The 20,303-nt window shown below is 38.4% G+C and overlaps 1 protein-coding gene across 5 annotated transcripts in view; it reads right to left on the bottom strand.

The window, feature by feature from the left end:
- Nucleotides 1-20,303, bottom strand: part of PTEN (phosphatase and tensin homolog) — a 93,733-nt gene that overhangs the window by 16,191 nt on the left and 57,239 nt on the right. For 3 of the 5 annotated variants that reach the window (XM_019814225.3, XM_045039874.1, XM_019814226.3), the window contains exons 3-4: nucleotides 15,213-15,256; nucleotides 12,905-13,143 (exon numbers count right to left, since the gene is read on the bottom strand). In XM_019814225.3, coding sequence (XP_019669784.1) covers nucleotides 12,905-13,143; nucleotides 15,213-15,256 — 283 coding nt within the window. Of the gene's footprint in view, nucleotides 1-2,506; nucleotides 2,655-4,036; nucleotides 4,171-12,904; nucleotides 13,144-15,212; nucleotides 15,257-20,303 lie in introns of those variants that run through there. The other 2 variants (XM_023240332.2, XM_045039875.1) reach the window with 2 other exon arrangements.

Here is a 20,303-nt window from a genome sequence, read left to right as displayed (position 1 = left end):
TACAGAGTCAATCCTTACCCAAAGGGCTAGGCACATGTATAGAGAAAGAATGTATGAATGTGTTAGATGTCAACACTGCATTAATCCTTGTGTCTAAATATAAGCTGAACCAAATTACTGACACAATTCAAAGAAAAACACTGAAAAGCACAATTTAAATTTAATTAATGACTTTACCATCAAATTATGCATAACTAAGCTTCCGCAGCTTAACTTTGTAATTCCTACCTACCAGCACCTCCAATTCACTATATTCGGATTAGCAGACATAACAAAGTTGCAAGGCTCAAATATGTATGGACCCCAGGCCTCAATGTGTCCTCTCTCTTCTCATCTCTCATGGCCACGATGCACACTTACTAAAATTTAATTAATGGTACAATGAATCAAACTGTTATCTAGATTTTGAAATGAGTGAATGCAGCTTCTGTACTAAATTGACAATGCAAATTTATAACACTTGAAATATTGTATTTCCTGAATTCATATACTGAAAATAATGGCTTATGTGCATGTTTTACCTATAGCATTTTGAATATAAAGACTTCATATAAAATATCTCTTTTAAACTCTAAGAAATGAACATTTTTAGGCTCTTCAAAATTTGTTTTACACATATGAAAAGTGGGCTAACCTTTAAAGCTCCTGGAGATTAAAAAATACTACATGTTTTCAAAATGTCCACTTTTCGTTTAAATGAACCAAGAACATTTAAGCTTAAACTGGTCTATAACTATACCCTGAAAGTTATTTCCACCCTCTACCACTAATGACCCACTCTAAACGGGAAGAAAATTACTTATATTCTTAACCTTTTTATCCTCAAATATAACTTCTAAAACATTCTAATTTTAGCTATACTTAGCTTTCTTCAGATCTACTTAACACCACATTCCTGGCCGTCATCTCAAAAGGCAGCCCTCGATTCTCCGAACCCCTGACGCTCACAGACCAGGAGCAAGGGTTCAGGAGGAGGCCTGGTGTTCCTCCCACCGTTGTTCAGCCCACTTTCTACAGTCTTTCCTCGGTCTCCCTGACTCCCGATTTCCGTCATTCGATACCTCGTTCTTCTGCCATGCACGTATTAAACGCTCGACCACAGGGATTTCAGCACTCTGTCGAACCACCTCTCTTTCCATGCTGTCCCATACATCAGCCTCAATGAATTCAGCTCCTATTTCACTGGGGACCCTTAGGTCATCCAGTGTGGGCACTCACCAAATTCCCTTCTCCCATCTTAAAATTTCTTCACTCCTGATATTTTATACAAGTGTCTCTTCATGTTCACCTAGGTTCCATATTGGCAATCGCTCTATTAATTAACCCCTCTCTGGCATTTGCCTTTGCTCTGTTTCCTCCAAATAATCAGCTCAGGTAACCCTCATTCTTTATGCAAAACAAACAATTTAAAGACTGAAAATTCACACTTTCCCCAAATCCTGTATCTCTCTCAAATTGACATCCTCTTTCTCTATATAAACTCTGAAAAGAGGATGCCTGGGTGGCTCAGTCAGTCGAGCATCCGACTCTTGATTTCAGCTCAGGTCATGATCCCAGAGTCGTGAGATTGATCCCTGTGTCAGGCTCCACGCTGAGTGTCAAGCCTGCTTGAGATGCTTGCTCTCTCTCCCTATGCCCCTCTCCCCTGTTCATGTGCACGCTCTCCTGCTCTCTCTCTTAAAAAAACAAAAACAAAAAAAACAAAAAACAACTCCCAAAGGTAAGCCTCCACTCCTTACCTCATAGGAATCTGTTATTATGAGGCTGATTTCTTCATGGTCATTTCCTACTATTTTCTTTTCTTTTTTTTTTTTTTTTAATTTTTTTTTTCAACGTTTATTTATTTTTGGGACAGAGAGAGACAGAGCATGAACGGGGGAGGGGCAGAGAGAGAGGGAGACACAGAATCGGAAACAGGCTCCAGGCTCCGAGCCATCAGCCCAGAGCCCGACGCGGGGCTCGAACTCACGGACCGCGAGATCGTGACCTGGCTGAAGTCAGACGCTTAACCGACTGTGCCACCCAGGCGCCCCTCCTACTATTTTCTTAGTCCCATCTTGGATCACTTTTTGTCGCCATTTTGAAAATTCTCTGCCTGTCACAGGACCCAATCTCTAAAGGTTTTCTCCTATCCTTACTGGCTATCTTGTTTCTTCTTGTCCTTAAAGGTAGGCATACCTCAAAAATCTGATCTTAGAGAGCCCCTCTTTGTCAATCCTCTGTTATTTACAGTAGTTTAATGATGAATCTTAAACATTAACTCCAAAACCTGTGTCTCTCAATATGACTTCATTCCCAACTCCCAATCCAGAATCTCCACTACTTGGCTGGACATTTCTAGCCAAAAACTTTAGAAGCATTTAAAACACACCATACCCAAAAACCGAAGCTTTCATATTCTTCCAACCTCTTGTTATTTCTATTAACGATATTCACTATTTTCTCCAGCATCTGAACCCAAAACCTCTTCTAATACCACCACCACTATTGTTTATTGAACTCTTACCATGTTCTTTGCTTTGTTCTAAGTATTTTCATAAATATAATTTAGTACTCAGGAAGTGGGTATTATTGGTAACGCCATTCTATAGATGAGGTCAGGTCACACATCTTACAAGTAATGGCACTAAATTTCATCCTGGTGCTCCAACTCCAGAGTTTACACTCAACCACTGATACAATCCTGCCATCTTCTTCCTGCTAGACTAAAGCCAAGAATCTGAGAGACAGTAGTGATATACACAGGGTTATAGAAAAAAAAAAGTAAGGAAACCCCAGCAGTACAGGAAAGGTCCAGGCAGCAGAGTAAAGGCAGAGATTGGTAGGTGTATCAACCACCTGGCATATGCACACAATACACAAACACAAACACCCCCCCCCCACGCACACACACAGAGTACACACAAAATGAAAGGCAAACCGGAGGTTAAGTTCATTTAGAATATACATTTTAGATTCTTACGCATCTATTCAGATGCCAGAGTCCAGATTTTGACTGTGAAATACCTGTCCAAATGCCAGTTCCAATTTTCTGTGGCTATTCTGGTTCAGCCACCTTCTAAATTTTGCAATAGCCAACTGATTAGCAGCCTCTGATTTATCTATTCTCCAATCTATTTTTACACCACTCTGTGATTAATTTTACAAACTGTAAGATTAATCACACTGACAATTCAAAATGCTAAATGGTTTCCCAGCGCCTACCTAAATAAGAAAATTTATCACACATTGTAATTCCGTAACAACATAAAAAAATCTGGGAAGTTTTACATATTTTCTAACATCTAGACCAACTTAGATGGTATGATTATTTGATACTTCCAGGTTTGATAGCAGCCACCTGAAATGCAACTCAGATCAGGTACACCTTGAGGTCTCCTATACATTTAGATTCGTGGATGGCCTGTTTAAATTTTGTATTTCATCTTCAAGCAGTGACGTTCATTGAAAACTGCCGGCTTCCAATTGAAAATTGCAAATTCATTAGCACACACCTAGATATAATTTAGTTACCTGCACCTTGTGGTTTCATCACCTTTATCAAACTTAATTATAAGTTTTGTTTCCCCTCCCTCTCCTTTTTCCTTGAAAAGAGCTTTAAAAGAGATGTATTGATTTTACTGGCATTTTCATACAGTCAAGTGTTTGAGATCGTCAGCGCAAATGGTTTACTGTTTACTACCTCACAAATTTAGATTTCCATCTTTACTAATCCCTCTTTCCTACTTGTTATTATCTTAATAATCTTTAGTTGTATTTCTCCACTGACCCAAAGTTATTTAAAGTAACTGGTTTTAAATTTCCAAATGGTTGATTCAGTTAAACTTTGTAAAAACATCTCTAGCTCTGTTGAAGTATAATCAAGGAATGGGGTTTATATAATTCTACTTGGAGAGGAGATTTTCTTTGTAGTTGGCCTAATGAATTATTAATCTTTTGTAACTGTTGTGTGGATGACAAAAAAAGAAAAAAAGATACATTTTATGGGCTAATTCTTAATATATTACTCAAGTCATCTATAGCTCTTATTTTGTACCTTCTTGATCCTCAAGTAGATTAAAGATTCCTATTATCACTCCTTTACTGTCAATTTTTTCTTCATTTCTGCCAGCGTATGCTTACTACATTTGATGTTATGCTTAGCACGTAAGAGTTCATACCGCTCTGTCTTCACTGTGGAGCACTCCCTGTGTTAATACAAAATGACATACTTGATCTAGTTTTATACATCTTGTTGTAAATGCACTGATAATGATATTCTGTCATCTGCTTTTGAAATTTACATTTGCCTGCTGTATGTTTAATAGACCACTTATTTTTCTAACCTGAATTGTTTGACGTAAGCCCCTTGTATGTGATTAATCTCTTAAAAAACAGAAACTTAAAAGTATAGGTTATACACACCTTTCAAACCTAGAATACTGTCATAGTGCTTCCAGGTCAGAACACCACCTGGATACCAGAACACAAGATATGCAATGTTTTGCTCATATTCTGTGCATTGGGACCTTCAGATCATTTTCTCTAAGATGAATTCATAATACAGATTCCTCAGTTAAAAAAGTAATTTTAGGGGCGCCTGGGTGGCTCAGTCAGTTAAGCAGCTGACTTTGGCTCAGGTCATGATCTCGCGGTCCGTGAGTTTGAGCCCCGCGTCGGGCTCTGTGCTGACAGCTCAGAGCCTGGATCCTGTTTCAGATTCTGTGTCTCCCTCTCTCTGACCCTCCCCCATTCATGCTCTGTCTCTGTCTCAAAAATAAATAAACATTAAAAAAAAATTTTTTTAAGTAATTTTATACCCCAGTAAACGTTTCACTAGCACTTCTAAACTAAGAAATAATGTTGATGCTTTAAAATAATAGTGCTTGCTTGAAGCTTGAAAATCTGTTTCACAATGTTTCAACAAAGGAAGAAATCTAGCTCCTAGGAATGGCTATTATTACAATGATAACATATAACAGTAGTTACTGTACATTAAACCAAGTGCCAGACATTTTACATAGCTCCCTAACACTACCACAACTGTATAAGACAGACACTACCACCTCTGTTTCAAGGATAAGGAAACAATCCCAGTACACATAATTATCCTGCCCAAAACTAGGACCTGAACCTAAATGTGACTTTGATTCTAGAGCTTTACACTCCAGTGTCCTGGGTTTCATTAACAGTACACAAACTAACAAGGTAACGTGAAAGAGGTCACCACCTCTTAGAACACAGTTTTTCCCATCTATGAAGAATCGCCAAAGTTTAGAGTAGAACAGTGCTTCGTTCTGGGAAACTTGATTGTAAGTAATGTATTAAAAGTAGTGATGCATGAACCACAGAATCCTTGAAAATAATACGAAGCAGACAACTGATACTGTTCTCTCTGCACGGCATCCTTTCCCCTTTGGGAAGCTATCATTACCCCTACGGTTTCGGGGAAGTCAGGTGGACTGTCTTCTTCAGCTTTAGATAAATGTCCCAAGCGTCCGGCCAGAATGTTTGGTTCGGGGATGCATACCTGCCCTAATCCAGGTAAATCAGCAGCCAATCTAGGAATTTCTGCTCATATTATAGCTCTCTTCCCATTGTAGTTATTAAAGTAAACCTTGTTATTATTGCAGAGAGCCTGCCTAAAAATAAAGCATATACAGAGTAAAGGAGAGAGTTGAGAGAAAGAGAGATTCTGGACACCTGTTAAGCGTCTATGTCCAGGCCAGAGCTTTCATGGTAATATAATCCCATATAAATGTCTCCTTGGTTTAAGCTTTGTTAAGTTGGGCTTATGACAGGAAACTGAAAGCATGCTAATATAGCTTTTTTTTTTTTTAAGTTTCTATTTCTACTTTGGGGTTCAAAACAATAAAGAAGAATACTTTGCACAGAAGACAGTAATGTAGAAAGAATACTGTATTTGGGGTACCTGGGTGGCTCAGTTGGTTAAGCATCTTACTGTTGATTTTGGCTAGGTCACGATCTCACAGTTCATGAGATCGTGCCCCACATCAGGCTCTGTGCTGACAGCGCGAAGCGTGCTTGGGATTCTCGCTCTCCCTTGCTCTCTCACTCTCTGCCCCTCCCCCACCCGCATGTTTGTGTGCACTCTCTCTAAATAAACATTTTTTTAAGAAGAAAGAAAAAAAAGAATACTGGATTTGAGATTAGGAGGTATAGTTTTGAATCATTACACAGGCAGATGAAATGACCTAGGACAGACTGATTTCTACAGATCTACTTGATCATTTATATTACAATAGGTCTTAACTAAGTCATTGCTAGAGTTCTTCAGTGTATAAAGAGTTCATAATTTTATGAATATATAGACTGTATAACAGGCTTAAATATCATGCATAAAAGGAACACAGTTTAGCCCAGAAGAATTAATGTGTTAGAAAAAATAAGAATGTTACATTAGGAGTTTGTTTTGTTTTGTTTTACTGAAAATGAGGAGAATTGCAGTTTATTTTAAATGAGGAGAAAATGAGAAAATTTTATTAGGTTATCATATGGGGAAAGTTAGTAACTAATTAGAAAAAAAACTAACCTGATTATATGATGAGGACATAAAAAATTCAGTCCTCAGAGAAACTAGAAAACTTCCTCTTCTTGGGATCACTTAGAATAAAGTTAATATTTATTTATTATTTCTTGAGAGTTTAAGTCTTCATTACATAAGCTAATGAAGTCACATACAAAGATCATTAAAGGAACTTTATCTCTAATAACAGCTTTGAAAGCAACACAAAAAAGAACTCTGAAGCTCAACACAAAAAAGAACTCAACACAAAAAAGAACCTTTCCTAAGGTTTAATCCAAGCAAACAATGATCAATGCTTACTTTACCTGCCACCATTCTAGAAGCGGGGAAGGCAAGGGAGAGAGGAGTGGCAGAAATTCTGGGTACATCTGTCATATAACAAAAGTTTGCTTCTTTGATTTCCGAAATTTAGGGAATCTTTCCCAAATACATCCTTACCAGCATTAGCAGGACGCTTTAGCTCTTTACTCACAGTTTATAATACACACTGTGAGCTGACTCGGATTCAGATTCATAAGGGTAAGTGCGGGCTGGGAGGCACAGGACCAGATGGGGGCCAAGCCTGCAGATGCTCAGGTGAGCCGGGGGCGGGGGGGGGGGGGGGGGGGTTGGGGGAGGATCACTGGCAGCTTGTTTGAGCATAATCTGCCACATACTCCTAAAGCGACAGGGTCAAATATGCAGAGGAATGACCTTTAGGGAAGTGTAACCCAGTTGCCTTCTTACAAATTAGCCCATAAAAGAAGGACCCTTCTTTTCCCTCCAGCGGTTATCCTGTTCTCAGAAAACATTTTTCTTCAGAGGACGTTATCAGTTGTACTTTGACTTCTCTGCAACAGCCAAAGCCCGGAGTGTTATTTGGGCAGTACTAACACAGCGGCACATTTTATGGTCGCCTGGCACCCACCCACCGCTGTGCCATCGAATCTGCCCCAAGTCTGCTGAGAAAATGGCAAGATGGCCCCCGATTATTTTGGGAGTGTCTCTGCCAAGTCCACAAGTTCTTCACTAAAACATGACACCTGGCTCTTCTTTCTCCAAAACAAGGGAGAGTAGGAGTAGGGGGATGGAGGGAAGGGAGGGGGAAAAAGAGGAGGCGAAGGAGGGGGAAGGGGGGGAGAAAGAGGAGGAGGAGGAGAAACAATACGCTCGCCTGTACACGTCACCAGAACACAATTTTCTTCAGCTTCTTAATGCTTCTCTACAAGTGAAATTAAGGATATAAACAAAGTAACACTAAAGATAATGTTTTAATAAAAGTAATCCTATATAAACTGAAAAGCTGGTAACAAATATATGTACCTCTTGTAATAATGGATCACAATTTTAAAACTGCGCATCTACGGAGAGTTTGTCAAATCTCTCTTCACCTCTACAGAGAAAGAGAACTGACGCTATTAATCAGATCATGAGGACTAAAAGGAAATACTGCAAGAGGGCAAATTTTTAGCAGATGTTTCAAGAATAAAACCACTTTGGATAATCAAGTCTGTTTATTATAAGACACTTCCCCAGAAGAACCCCACGGCTGTATAACAATAGCTTTACCGTGTTCAGCTCAGCTCAGCTCATTTCTTACGATGAAATCATATTCATTAAAGGTTAAAAATATATTATTTCGCTAGGACTGCAACCAATAGGTAAGCATGTGATATATTATTGGAAAGTTTTTAGACAAATTTCAAAGATTTAAAGGCAGCTGGCAGCATTATATCTATAAGACCAACAACTTCAAGCTGCCTTTTTTCTACTTGAGCCAGGGGCCACTCAATGCCCAAACATCAGCAAAAATGGGTATGAACTGATGAGCCTTGTCAAAATAGGCCTATTTCAACAGCATTACATGACCTTTCAGGAGAGCTGGTTGCTGTACAAAGATTAATTCTGAACAGTCTCAAAATTCTTTTGCAGTTCTGGGACAGTAGAGAAAAAAAGTTCAACAATGGTTCAGGAGACTCAACTTTTACTCTGAATGCTATTATTGGTTTGTTTGTTTTTTTAATGTTTATTTATTTTTGAGAGAGAGAGAGAGAGAGAGTCAGAGCATGAGCAGGGGAAGGGCAGAGGGAGGGGGGGTGGGACACAGAATCCGAAGCAGGCTCCAGGATCCGAGGTGTCAGCACAGAGCCCGACGCGGGGCCCAAACTCACAAACCACGAGATCATGACCTGAGCCGAGGTCGGACGCTAACCAACTGAGCCACTCAGGCACCTCTATCATTAACTGTTTGAATCACCTTTAATCAAAGCACTTCATCGTTCTGGGAAATCAGTTTTATCATTTTTGAAATAGGAAAAAATCCTACCAAAAAAAATTCATAATCTTATGCCCACAATCTTTATCCCTTTAATCTAGCTTTCTAATGCTATTTCAACATAAGATGCAAATGGAACCATTCGTAAAATACAACTTCATCAACAGCATCTGCTCGTAAATTTTTTTTGCCTTTTTAAATATACACAGAAATAAAGGTAAGAGCACATTAGCATACTTCTTTAGACCCTGTGACTAATTCACCCAAAAAAGGTCTGTAAACATTAATTAATCATGAATAAGCACAACAGATCTTGATGATTTGACTCCAAGATGCTAAAAGTGATCAATTTTGGCTAAATTACTTAACTCTGAGTCTTGATATAATGTGACAGCCAAACATAACAATTTTACGGAGTACACAGAACTCCATCCTCTATTAGCCCGCTTCCTCCTCCTGGGGGAGATCCTAACCTCGAAGAGGATGAAGAAAGCAGTGTGCCCGTAGCGGTTCTGCTGATGATGTGGGGACTATCACATTCGAGGACATACCGCTTTTTATTTTCATAAGCACTTCTCTCGCGACCTCTTCACCCTGGCCCCTATTTCACAATAATATCCCACGGGCCTTGCCATTTTACCAAATCTCTACAGAGAAACAGAATTGAGAATATTTATCAGATTGTGAGGACTAAAATATCTTTCCAAAGACAAATTAAAACCTGTCCTTTTTGCTCATGAAGACTTCTCTTGGATCTAAGTTAAACTGTTTGAGTGTCCTTGGGTTATACTTTTATCCCAGAATATGATGGGACAGACTATCCCAAGTACTTCTTACGTGGCTGGTTCTCACCATCGGAAGCAGTTAGCCAAGTCTCCTGAAGAAGCCCTACATCAGACCAGGTACGTATGTGTATGTGTATGGGTGAGTGTGGAGAGGAGGGAGAGAAGCGGGAGGGAAAGAGACACTGGGTGAGAGCACCGCTTGATTAGGAAAGGCTAGACAGACTATTAGCGAAAAACCTGAAGTACTCCCACCTCAAAATCCCGATGGTTATGAATGTCAAACAAACAAGAAAGTCGCAGATGAACGTGGCAAAGGCAAATACTTTGGAAATGGTCAAACACGTTTGGAGCTCGCAACAGAAAATAATACCGTTGCAGTATCTCTAGTGACCAATTTTACCCACTCCAAAAAAACTGACCTCTTTTTCTAAAACTACGAAGCAGGGCATGAAAAGACTGGAAATACCACTTCCATTCAGTATAGGATGATGACACCTCCCTTTAGCCAGCTACTAGTTTTCATCAAATACACGCATGCTAACACAACCAAAGAATAATTTATTTTGGAATCCTCTTTGGAAACTTCAGGGGACATTAACATTTTCAAAATGAAGTTTCCTTGCCCCAAAAACACTGCTGAAGAAATCGCAGTGTTCCACAGACAGACAGTACCCCTTAATGCCTGGCAAGACATCTGGTTTCGTTGCTCTGGTAAAGACAGAGCTCTGCATGTCACCGTGACTCACCGCCCTGTTCACGGCTGTGCACTGGGGTGCAAGACTCTACCGTCAATCCTGAGAGAAATCTTATCTATTGTTGTGAAAGTGCTCTACTGGTCCATGAATGCCAAGCCTTGAATCACAGCCTGAGCAAGAGGATCTGTCATGAAAAATCTACTGTTGTGAAAATTGCCAAATTCAGGAGAGCCAAGACTTTCAATCAAGGGCTTCTCGAGAGGTTTTGTCAAGAAGTGGGAGCAATTATGAAATGCTTTGCTACATATAAACTCACTGGTTTCAGAAGACAGTCAAAAATTTTAACTGCTGTTAACTAGATAAAATACAAACTCATTTACACAGTCTAACTCTCCAACCTTAAAACTAAAATGTGAAGTCATAATCCTTTCCTTCCCTAACATAGCGTTATGCCAAGATCTTGCCAAAAATGATCTCATTAACTAAAGGCAAAGAAAATGAGGTAACACGAATTTATCTGGAGAGAATTCTTATTTTTTGACCCAAGCCTACTTTCATCTGAGAAAAGAATCTAACGGATTCCATCTACTCTCTCACTCTTTAGTGAGACAGGGTTTTAAGTAATTGTTTTCAACAAAAACAAAGTCAAAATTGATCGGATATCAGAGATCACATAAAAGTTGTCAGGCAGGGGCACCTGGGTGGCTCAGTCAGTTGGGCGTCCGACCTCAGCTCAGGTCATGATCTCACTCCTGGTGAGTTCAAGCCCCCCGTCGGGCTCTGTGCTGACAGCTCGGAGCTCAGAGCCTGGAGCCTGCTTCAGATTCTGCCTCTGTCTTTCTGCCCCTCCCCTGCTTGCTCTCTATACCACCCCCCCCCCCGACTTCAAAATATAAACATTAGGAAAAAAAATTGTTTTAAGTTGTCAAGTAAAAGATGATGACATAGTTTTAATGCATTATTTAAAATCTAAATAACAGCAGCCCTTTCATTAAAACTTACTATTGAACAGAATTAAGCCTTAGTTTTGTTTCATTTGTTACCACTTGATCTACTCATCATTCTCAAGTAGTGAGTGGTCACTGCTTTTTGCATTTAAAAAAGGGACATAATTCTTATGAAGACTCCTTTTCTTTTCCACGTTAAGAAAAATTTCAGTGCAATTAAAAACTATAAGCAAAATTTTATGTTCATGTATATCATGAACATTTTTAGGGAGAGACCATTTATAGCTTTCATCATATTTCTGGAAGGTATGTAACATAAACACTTACAGAGCCACTAGCTTAAATCTAGTGCTCTGGCTCCGTATTATACAGCTTTTCTATTTTCGTTTTAAATTCTTTTTACTGGACTTCTTTCCCACAACCAAAATGCCTACTGCTCATCAACCCTGTTCTCAACTCCTACCACTACTTCTGCAACTGTACTTTGACTTGACCTGTTTCTCTATGGTCTTCTTCCCATGCATTCTCTTTTTCCTGTGCTGCCCTGCACTTATTTGCTTCAGTGTAGAACAGTTTATTTCTACACTTTTCATCAGTAAAAGCAACAATTTCCCTCCAGATGAAAGAGTGAGCCGAAGTAAAGAGCGGCAGGCCCTCCGCCCTCCACTCCAAGACTCGGGCCACTGCTCTCATCCCAGGTATGTGCAACTTACAGAAGTGTAAGGCACTGCCGTAATCACATTCACCAAAACCAAGCACTAATATAAGATTCAAATTTGTAAACGAGGAGAGAAAACAGTACTCGGACATCCTCAGATGTAAATAAAAAGTCACAAAGACAAATAAAACAAGAAATGAGGAAGGAGAAAATAAACCAGCAATCAATGCAACTACCTGGCTAAAATGATGGAAATGATCACTTATGTCTCTGTTTGGAAGCTGAATTAAAAAGAAAGCAGCTTAAACTGGAAGAGAGCCTTCCTGATTGTAAACATTACTAAAACTAGAAAAAAATCTTCACATAAAGTTTGATGGAACGGGTTTTTCTCTCTCTCACTGGAGCATCTTGGATTTTTCCTTCTCAGAGACGCAGAACTGTACAAAATCTCTTTGTAAGAAATATAAACATATTTTATCACACTTGCCACCCAAAGAAATGAATCCCTTGAAAATCACTGTGAAAGCTCTCCCAAGAGTTTGTGTTTTCCTCTCAAACATACTACACAGATTAAGTGTGCCACTGATTTTCAACAGTCTTTAATCTTCTGAATAAGAGAAGAACCTTTGACTAATCTTAATCATAACTGTATTTATGAACATTCATATTAAAGAATGGTTTTCATGTACTGTAAAACTAGGTAATGGCATCCAAGTTATTATCCAAAGACACTTTCTTCTGAGGCAACGTTCAGAAGTATCAACTTACTTTTGATCAATGTACTGCTTTGTAAGGATTTTATCACACCAAATACCCAATACACTTACTAGCATGATATGATAATGCTTAGCATCAACAGAAAAACTGCAAGAATCCGTCATTTGCTCATACGACAGCTAAGGCAGTAACTGATTTCAGTGTTCAGAATAAAGAAACGAGGGCTACCAACCAACTTTTTAAAAACCTGTTTTCCAATAAATTCTCAGATCCAGGAAGAAGAAAGAAAGAACATCAAATATAACTTAATATAATGTATTACCTTTTTGTCTCTGGTCCTTACTTCCCCATAGAAATCTAGGGCCTCTTGTGCCTTTAAAAATTTGCCCCGATGCAATAAATATGCACAAATCATTACACCAGTTCGTCCCTTTCCAGCTTTACAGTGAATTGCTGCAACATGATTGTCATCTTCACTGAGCCATTGGTCAAGATCTTCACAAAAGGGTTTGATAAGTTCCAGCTGCGGTGGGTTATGGTCTTCAAAAGGATACTGTGCAACTGTGTAAAAAGATCACCTCAGAATGAGAAAAGAGGCCTTCCTGAATTGCTTCTTAAAAGTAGGTTAACTTCAGAAACGTTGCATATAAGCTTAACAGATGTTTAGAAGGAAAACTAAACTCCAGAGAAAAATACTCGTCTGATGGTTTTCCATTTTTGAACAGAATACAGTCTCTCATTAATTTTTAAACCTATGCACTAGACAGAGAGGCCGATTATTTCCCCCCATGACGAAGAGGAGACTGCTCTGGAGAGCAAGCACAAGTCACAACGTGTCAGAGGGAGAGGAGGACCCGGAATGTCACACAGGTTTCCTGTCAGGGCTCTCAATGCATTTTCTGACAAAACGAGTAATAACGCTTATACTATTACATCATCACAAATATACATTCCAAAGAAAGTATCAATTACCAATAAATCAACACTGGAAAGGACTGCAATTTGCAATGCATACAATAAAAATGCAAAGTGTGCTATTTAAAGATGGCCTTGCAGGGGCACCTGGGTGGCTCAGTCGGTTAGGCGACCGACTTCGGCTCAGGTCATGATCTCACGGTTCGTGGGTTCGAGCCCCACGTTGTACTCTGTTCTGTTCTGACAGCTCGGAGCCTGGAGGCTGTTTCAGATTCTGTGTCTCCCTCTCTCTCTGACCCTCCCCCACTCATGCTCTGTCTCTCTCTCTGTCTCAAAAATAAATAAACATTAAAAAAAATAATAAAATAAAGATGGCCTTGCGAATGTTAGTGTTGTACATACTACATGGGATTTTAAAAAAGGCATTTACAAAAGAAACTGAAAAAAAGCCGCTTATAAAAAGGTGTACAATTGTAGTAAAGTTTATCAAATGAAATTTCAGGTCTTTTCGTATGGGTTATAAAAACCCAAAATTTCTCTGTTCCCTATAGTCAGTCAGAGTTAAGAGTTCTTTTTTAACTTGCCTAGAAATAGGATTTTAAACACATCCCTATTAAATTCTGTCTTACTGGTCTCTGCCTCAGGTCCACTCGACTAAGATCCTTAAAAATCCTGATTGAATCCAGAGGATATAATGATCTCTGTGTCATCTAAATATGTGAAAAGTATGCCTTCTAATTTCAGTCAAGTCATTAATAATGTGGAACAGGATTTGATCAATTAAGTCCTCCCGTATGTCAGGTGAGCTCTTCTGGAAGACACGACTTCCATTACAAGGAGTCATCAGGACAGCTTTCACCTGGCCATCGGTCTGGCTGTACTATCATTCCATCTTCATCTTCCCAGTGGCACCCAAAAACATCTAGGAGAATCTGTTAAACATCTATTTAAAGCTAGATGAACCTTGACCAAAACACGCTTTGCCTAGTAAGCAGCAGCCTAAGTCATGAAAAAGGAAAAATTCTTCGTGAATATGTCCTGGCTTCACAGCCATTAGTGCTTCTGAATTCTCCAACCAGCTGTCTGAAAGTCCATTCTAGATTTTCAGAAGGGATCCCGGCGTCTACCTTCTCCTGACTATCACAGCAGGACCTGCCAAGCCTCTCCACTCTCCAGGTCTCTCGTGGCCCAAGGGGTTCCACAAACACAGAGGAAGCTCTATGTAGACTTGGAGACAGGATTCACTACACCTGGAGAAGAACTCACTTAAAGCAGCTCCCTGCTCTCATCTGTCAGGTTCCTCTTGTCCGTATTTGTCATATCTTTTCCCCCCTTTTAGGTTATGTTCAACAGAATTATTAAGTTGATCTGCTTTCTTCCTATAATCTATAATCTCTCACTATTACACCAAATGTCTCCAGCGGTAGGTCTACCCCTCTCTTTACTGTATTGTTAGTCTAGGGATTTCTCCAAATTCTTAGTCTACTCTGGGATTAGTCTTCCTACTAGTTAGTACCGGCAGGTTTATAGGATACTTGCTTCCCAAAACACAACAGCAAAATTAAATTTGTTTTGCAAATTTTTTAAGACCATCTTTAAGATAAATATTTATCTCACTTAATAATGAGATTATTCATCACTGCTATGACAGTAAGATTTAGTCTACTGGTTTTAAGTTATATAACATAATACATTACTCTGCAGTTAATACCTACCTCTGCAGTTAAATTTGGCGGTATCATAATGTCTTTCAGCACACCTAAAAGAAAAGTTTAAATGTGATCTAAAGTTATCTTTTACACTTGTGAAAAAAAATACAGTAGCAAACATTTTTCTGAACTTTTATAATGGACCACACATCATGCTGTTTTGTATTAACTATTTCTTTCAATCCTAGAAATTCTATGAAGTAGGTACTGATATTATCCCAATATTTTACAATTAAGGAAACCAAAGCTTAGAAATGTTAAGTGTATGCAATTATAGCTTATACACTTGCTTACAAAACATGTGATGCCACTAATATGCAACATTGCCAATTCAGCCGCATCTCTACCTTCAAATTTCCTGGATGGACATGCTAATGGAATCTATTTTTGATTTCACAAGTATATAGAAACAACTAACTAGTTTCAATATTATCCTTACCTCAGAGTTGCACATACATACTGTTCTCAAACTATTAGTTAAAAAGATAAATTTTTTAAATAGTAAAATTATAAGGGCAAAGAAAACGTAACGGAAGAAAGTGAATGATGCTAATCTACTAAAAAACAACAGTTAACTAAAAATTTTTTTAAGCCAGACCTTTCTCTCTTTAGAAAAGCCAAAGGTCATCTTTTTCAATAATCTCTCAGGTTACAAGTTTTAATTACAGTCTCAGAGTCATGAAGGAATAATAAGTAAAATAAATATAGAATAGTAAAATGTTGACCTAGCACTACTTAGAGCATGCTAAAGCTGTCTTTTTAACAGTAGTGACATGTTTATCATCAAGCACTGACTTACTTATGATTAACAGACTGTATTTATAAACCTTTAAGAGGCTCCAAAAGGGACCCTATACTTTAGTTTGTGGTCAGCAGCATCGTGGTAACTACAACAGCAGTTATAACCAAACCAAATTTTTTTTAAAAATCATATAAAACAAAAACTTAGCATTTTAAAACAAATAAGGGCCTATAATCCCTTAATCTCCAATTCCAAAACCCCCAAATTTGGAAACATCTAACACTTTCTGTTAAATATACAGCAAACTCAATTGTAGCAGAACCTGACCTGAGTTAATGATACTGTATGCCCTCTTTAATTAATGCCCTTGGAGTGAAGAGTCAAACACTTCATGTTATGTACTGCTCCAGGCATCATGTAATACAAAGTATCTGCTTTCATGGTACCCTTCTGCAAAACGAAAAATTCTGAATCCCAAAACACACTGGCCCCAAGAGTTTCAAATACGTGACTGCAGACATGTATCTTACATTTAAGAAATCCTATAAGTATCTGTATAGTTCCTCTAAACAGTTTTAAATCCAAATCCACATTAAAGTGAACTAATTATCAACAAATTAGAACCCAGTAGATTCTAATTCATCAGACCTGAAATAAATCAGCTTTCATACTACTGCTTAAAATAAAACTTTTCCCCTTTTTTGTATAATTTAGTATATTGAGTTTCGCTCAAAAAAATTATTTAGCTATGACATATGCACATATATGTATCCTTACTAAATAATTTCATACTCACTCATAAAAAACGTGACAGGTACGAGGAAGACTGACCAAGAAAAAAGTCACATTTTATACTTTCTTTAGTACAGGTTAAAGAAGAGGTCTGGTAAATAGTGAAGAATCCATAATGGAATATTTTATAAGGAATCATGCAAAGACAGGATTTAGGTGCAGGGACAAGAACAACCTAGGAAACAATTCTAAGAAGCTGGTCTCATGGCAGCACAACCTTAGTTCGCTAAAATTCCCGTGCTTTTTCAGGAGCTCAAATGTTTGGTTCAACAAACACTGCTGAAGAACTACCTTCATAAACTGATTCTCCAACGTTACCGTTAAGGGGAAGAAGTGGAAATAATGAGCTACTACATGTCTACCAGATGCGCACACCTTCCAAAGGAGTTTCCGAGTTTTTTAATTCATAGTCACAGCCATATAATCTCCAATTTATATATGAGAAAGCAAAGATTTAGAAGAGCATCGAAAAACTTGCCCCAAACCACAACGTGCAAATCAAAGATCCAGGACTTAAGCACAATACTTGTGATTACAAGTCAAACTCCTTCCAGCACTGTGCCATAGGAATCTTTATATTCTTATACATAAGAAAAAATAGAGAACGGTTTTAAAAACAAAAGCAGTAACACATTTTACTCAAAGTCAGCCTTCCTATAAAAGTGATATTTGGCACAAAAGATAGAACCAACAAAGAGTGATCATGAAAAAATGAAAAAGTCATGAAAATCTCTGCAGGTATGGACGAGGCGTATGTGAGAACATATACTGGGACTCGTAGTGATGAAAGTGATCTGCAGGAGGGTTGCTAGGGTAAGAATGAGGACTCTCTTCTTAATCACAACCTTCTCTAATAACTGCATGCACATCACACACGCACGCACACACACACATGAGGCTCCTCATAGCTTTTGTGTGTTATGTTAGTTGATAAGACAAGTTTCTCAACAAACCAAAATTGAAGATACATAAATGGAAAATGGGATTTGACTAAGACAAGTATTAGGTAAATCTGACCATTTATACTTTCTTATAATTAAAATTAAATTAAAAGATACCATTTTTTAAAAATCTTCACTTTATGTAGGCTTATATGAGACAAGAGAGATGAAGAACCTTAGTTTTTAATGAAGCAGTAGACAGAATGTGAAGAAAGAGATAAGATTACTAGGAAAAACTTCCAGAGAAGTGAGATTTGAAGAATCAGCTAGGCATGTAGATCTCTTCCGTAACTCTCTTCAACAAAGCTATCCCTGTTTTACAAAAGAAAACTTGAGATAATTAACAACAGCTAAAGATTTACCACAAAATGATGGAGAGCTGTATGTCAAACAGTGTACACAGTGAAATACAGCAACCTTTTTAAAAATTAGTATCCAGTGAACATTTAAGCTCCTCAAAGGCAAGAACTATATTATGCCTTCATTCCCTACCTGCCCCCTTCACCTCCTACACCCACCCACATACCTGCTATAATAGAGGAACATACAAGAATGAAATACACACACCTGCACAAAACAAACTAGTTTACTAAGTATCATTCTACCCAAATTTGATTAATGATACGAGGCAAAATTTTGTTCCTTCTTAAAATAACTTACTGAATGCTTGATAATATAGAGATATAAACAGGTACGATCATTTAAAAAGTCCACATTACAAACCGTTCTTCACCCACATGCCTTAATTGCCATAAAAAGTTGAATATGCCATTAATATACATATGTCTAGAGTAAATATTTTAAGATCTTTCCATTTATATATGTTCGCAAAAACATACATCACAAGTAATTAACATCCCCAAAATAAAAGAAATAAAAGAGAAACATCTGCTGCTAGCCAGACTCACTTACCCAGAGCCAGAAATACAAACAGGTAGAAAGAAGGTGTAGAATGAAAAGTGACATCAGAAATCACAACATGCTACAAGTTGGTAGTTCTAGAAACTTCTGAAGTAAGTGAAATTTGGGGAGATTAAAACAAACAAATGACGACAACAACAACAACAAACCAGAAAGGAAAATACTGGCATAAATAGTGGATGGTCTGCTACCATATGTACCTGTGTGACCTTGTTCAACTCACTTAACTTCTCTAGGCCTCAGATTCCCCATCTGTAAAATGAGAAGGTTGGACGAAATGATCTCTTTCAGGTACTTTCCAGTTCTGAAAAGTCTATGATTCCATTACACGGAGTGGGGAAGGGGAATTGAAATACATACACCAAAAGCTACTCTCCACTGATAACGAGAGTTCATTAACTGTGGGATCCAATGTTTAGAAATACAAAAACAAACAGGCAGCCAAGTCCCCAGACGAGCTCCTGAAAGCCACCTTTAACCAAAATAATGCCAAGTGATCCACAGTACTGACAGTGCAAGCCTAGGTCCTAAACTCTGGAAGCAGGAAGCCACTGAATACAGGAATGAAAAGAATTTCCTTCCCTTTCTTTGGATATAATGTTGAACTCAAATAAATTTTTGAAAAAGGCAGAATATGTCTTCGGTATCTTTCTCCCTTCCATCTGGAATTCTAAATGCCTTATCTTGAGAGTCTAAACCCGAAGTAACTCAGTGGACTGAAGCTTTTGACAGTTCTTGTCCTGTGTGTGTGTGTGTGTGTGTGTGTGTGTGTGTGTGTGTGTGTGTGTGTGTGTCTGTGTGCGCGCGCGCGCGCTTTTTTTTAAACTTAGCTTCTGAGTCTACTTATTCAAAAAATATAAAAAGCTTTGTGGTTTTTATTTTCCTACATGGAAACACTATGGCATCTGCAACAAGGCTTGTTACAGGAGGTTAATCAGTACAAGAGGAAAATATATGCACAGATCATTTGTAAGCTGGGGCCCACCAAAACTTAAGTCTCTACAGCACATTTACTTTCTTTCACCTTGTTATCTATTACTGCCACACCCGCCCCCCCCAACACCTGCCATAATCTGACCGTAATGGATTATCTGCCATATTCTAAACACTATTATGCCAACAAGGTCCTTATGTGCCCCTCTCTCTGCCTGCAATGCCATTTCCCTAACCTGAGGCCTGCAGGACAGGCCCCATGGATTCTTTCACCCCAGCCCAAACATGCCTTTCTTTATGAAAACTTTCCTATGGAGTACAATTACTATTTCCACTGTTGCCCACACAGCTCTCTTCTACACAACAGTCACCTCTTTTGTAATAGTTTGTCCACCTATCACATTAGACTATCAACTACCAGAGACTGAAACTCTATCTTATTCACCTCTGAACCACCACCCAGTTTTACAATGCCTAATGTGGCAAGCACTGCATAAACGTTTGCTTCTTTGTGAATCTGAGGAAATTAGTAAAAAGTTACAAAGAGAAACAATAATGGTGTCTACTTCACTCTCAGGTCTTCTGAGGTCTTATCAGAACAGAAAGATCACTAAACTAAAGATAGAAAAGCAAATCTCACAAGCTGACAAGGCAGACATCCTTTTTGGTGAAGATTTAAATGCCTATGGAAGGTAGAAAAGAATCTTGCTCTCACACTTGATTAACAAATTTTACAAAAATTGTGACAGTGAATTAGTAAACGTAACT

The sequence above is a fragment of the Felis catus genome, chromosome D2 (assembly GCF_018350175.1).
Source record: "Felis catus isolate Fca126 chromosome D2, F.catus_Fca126_mat1.0, whole genome shotgun sequence".
In the NCBI taxonomy this organism is placed as follows: Eukaryota; Metazoa; Chordata; class Mammalia; order Carnivora; family Felidae; genus Felis; species Felis catus.
Note: the sequence above shows the minus strand (reverse complement) of the source record. Positions and strands in the feature narration are given on the sequence as shown.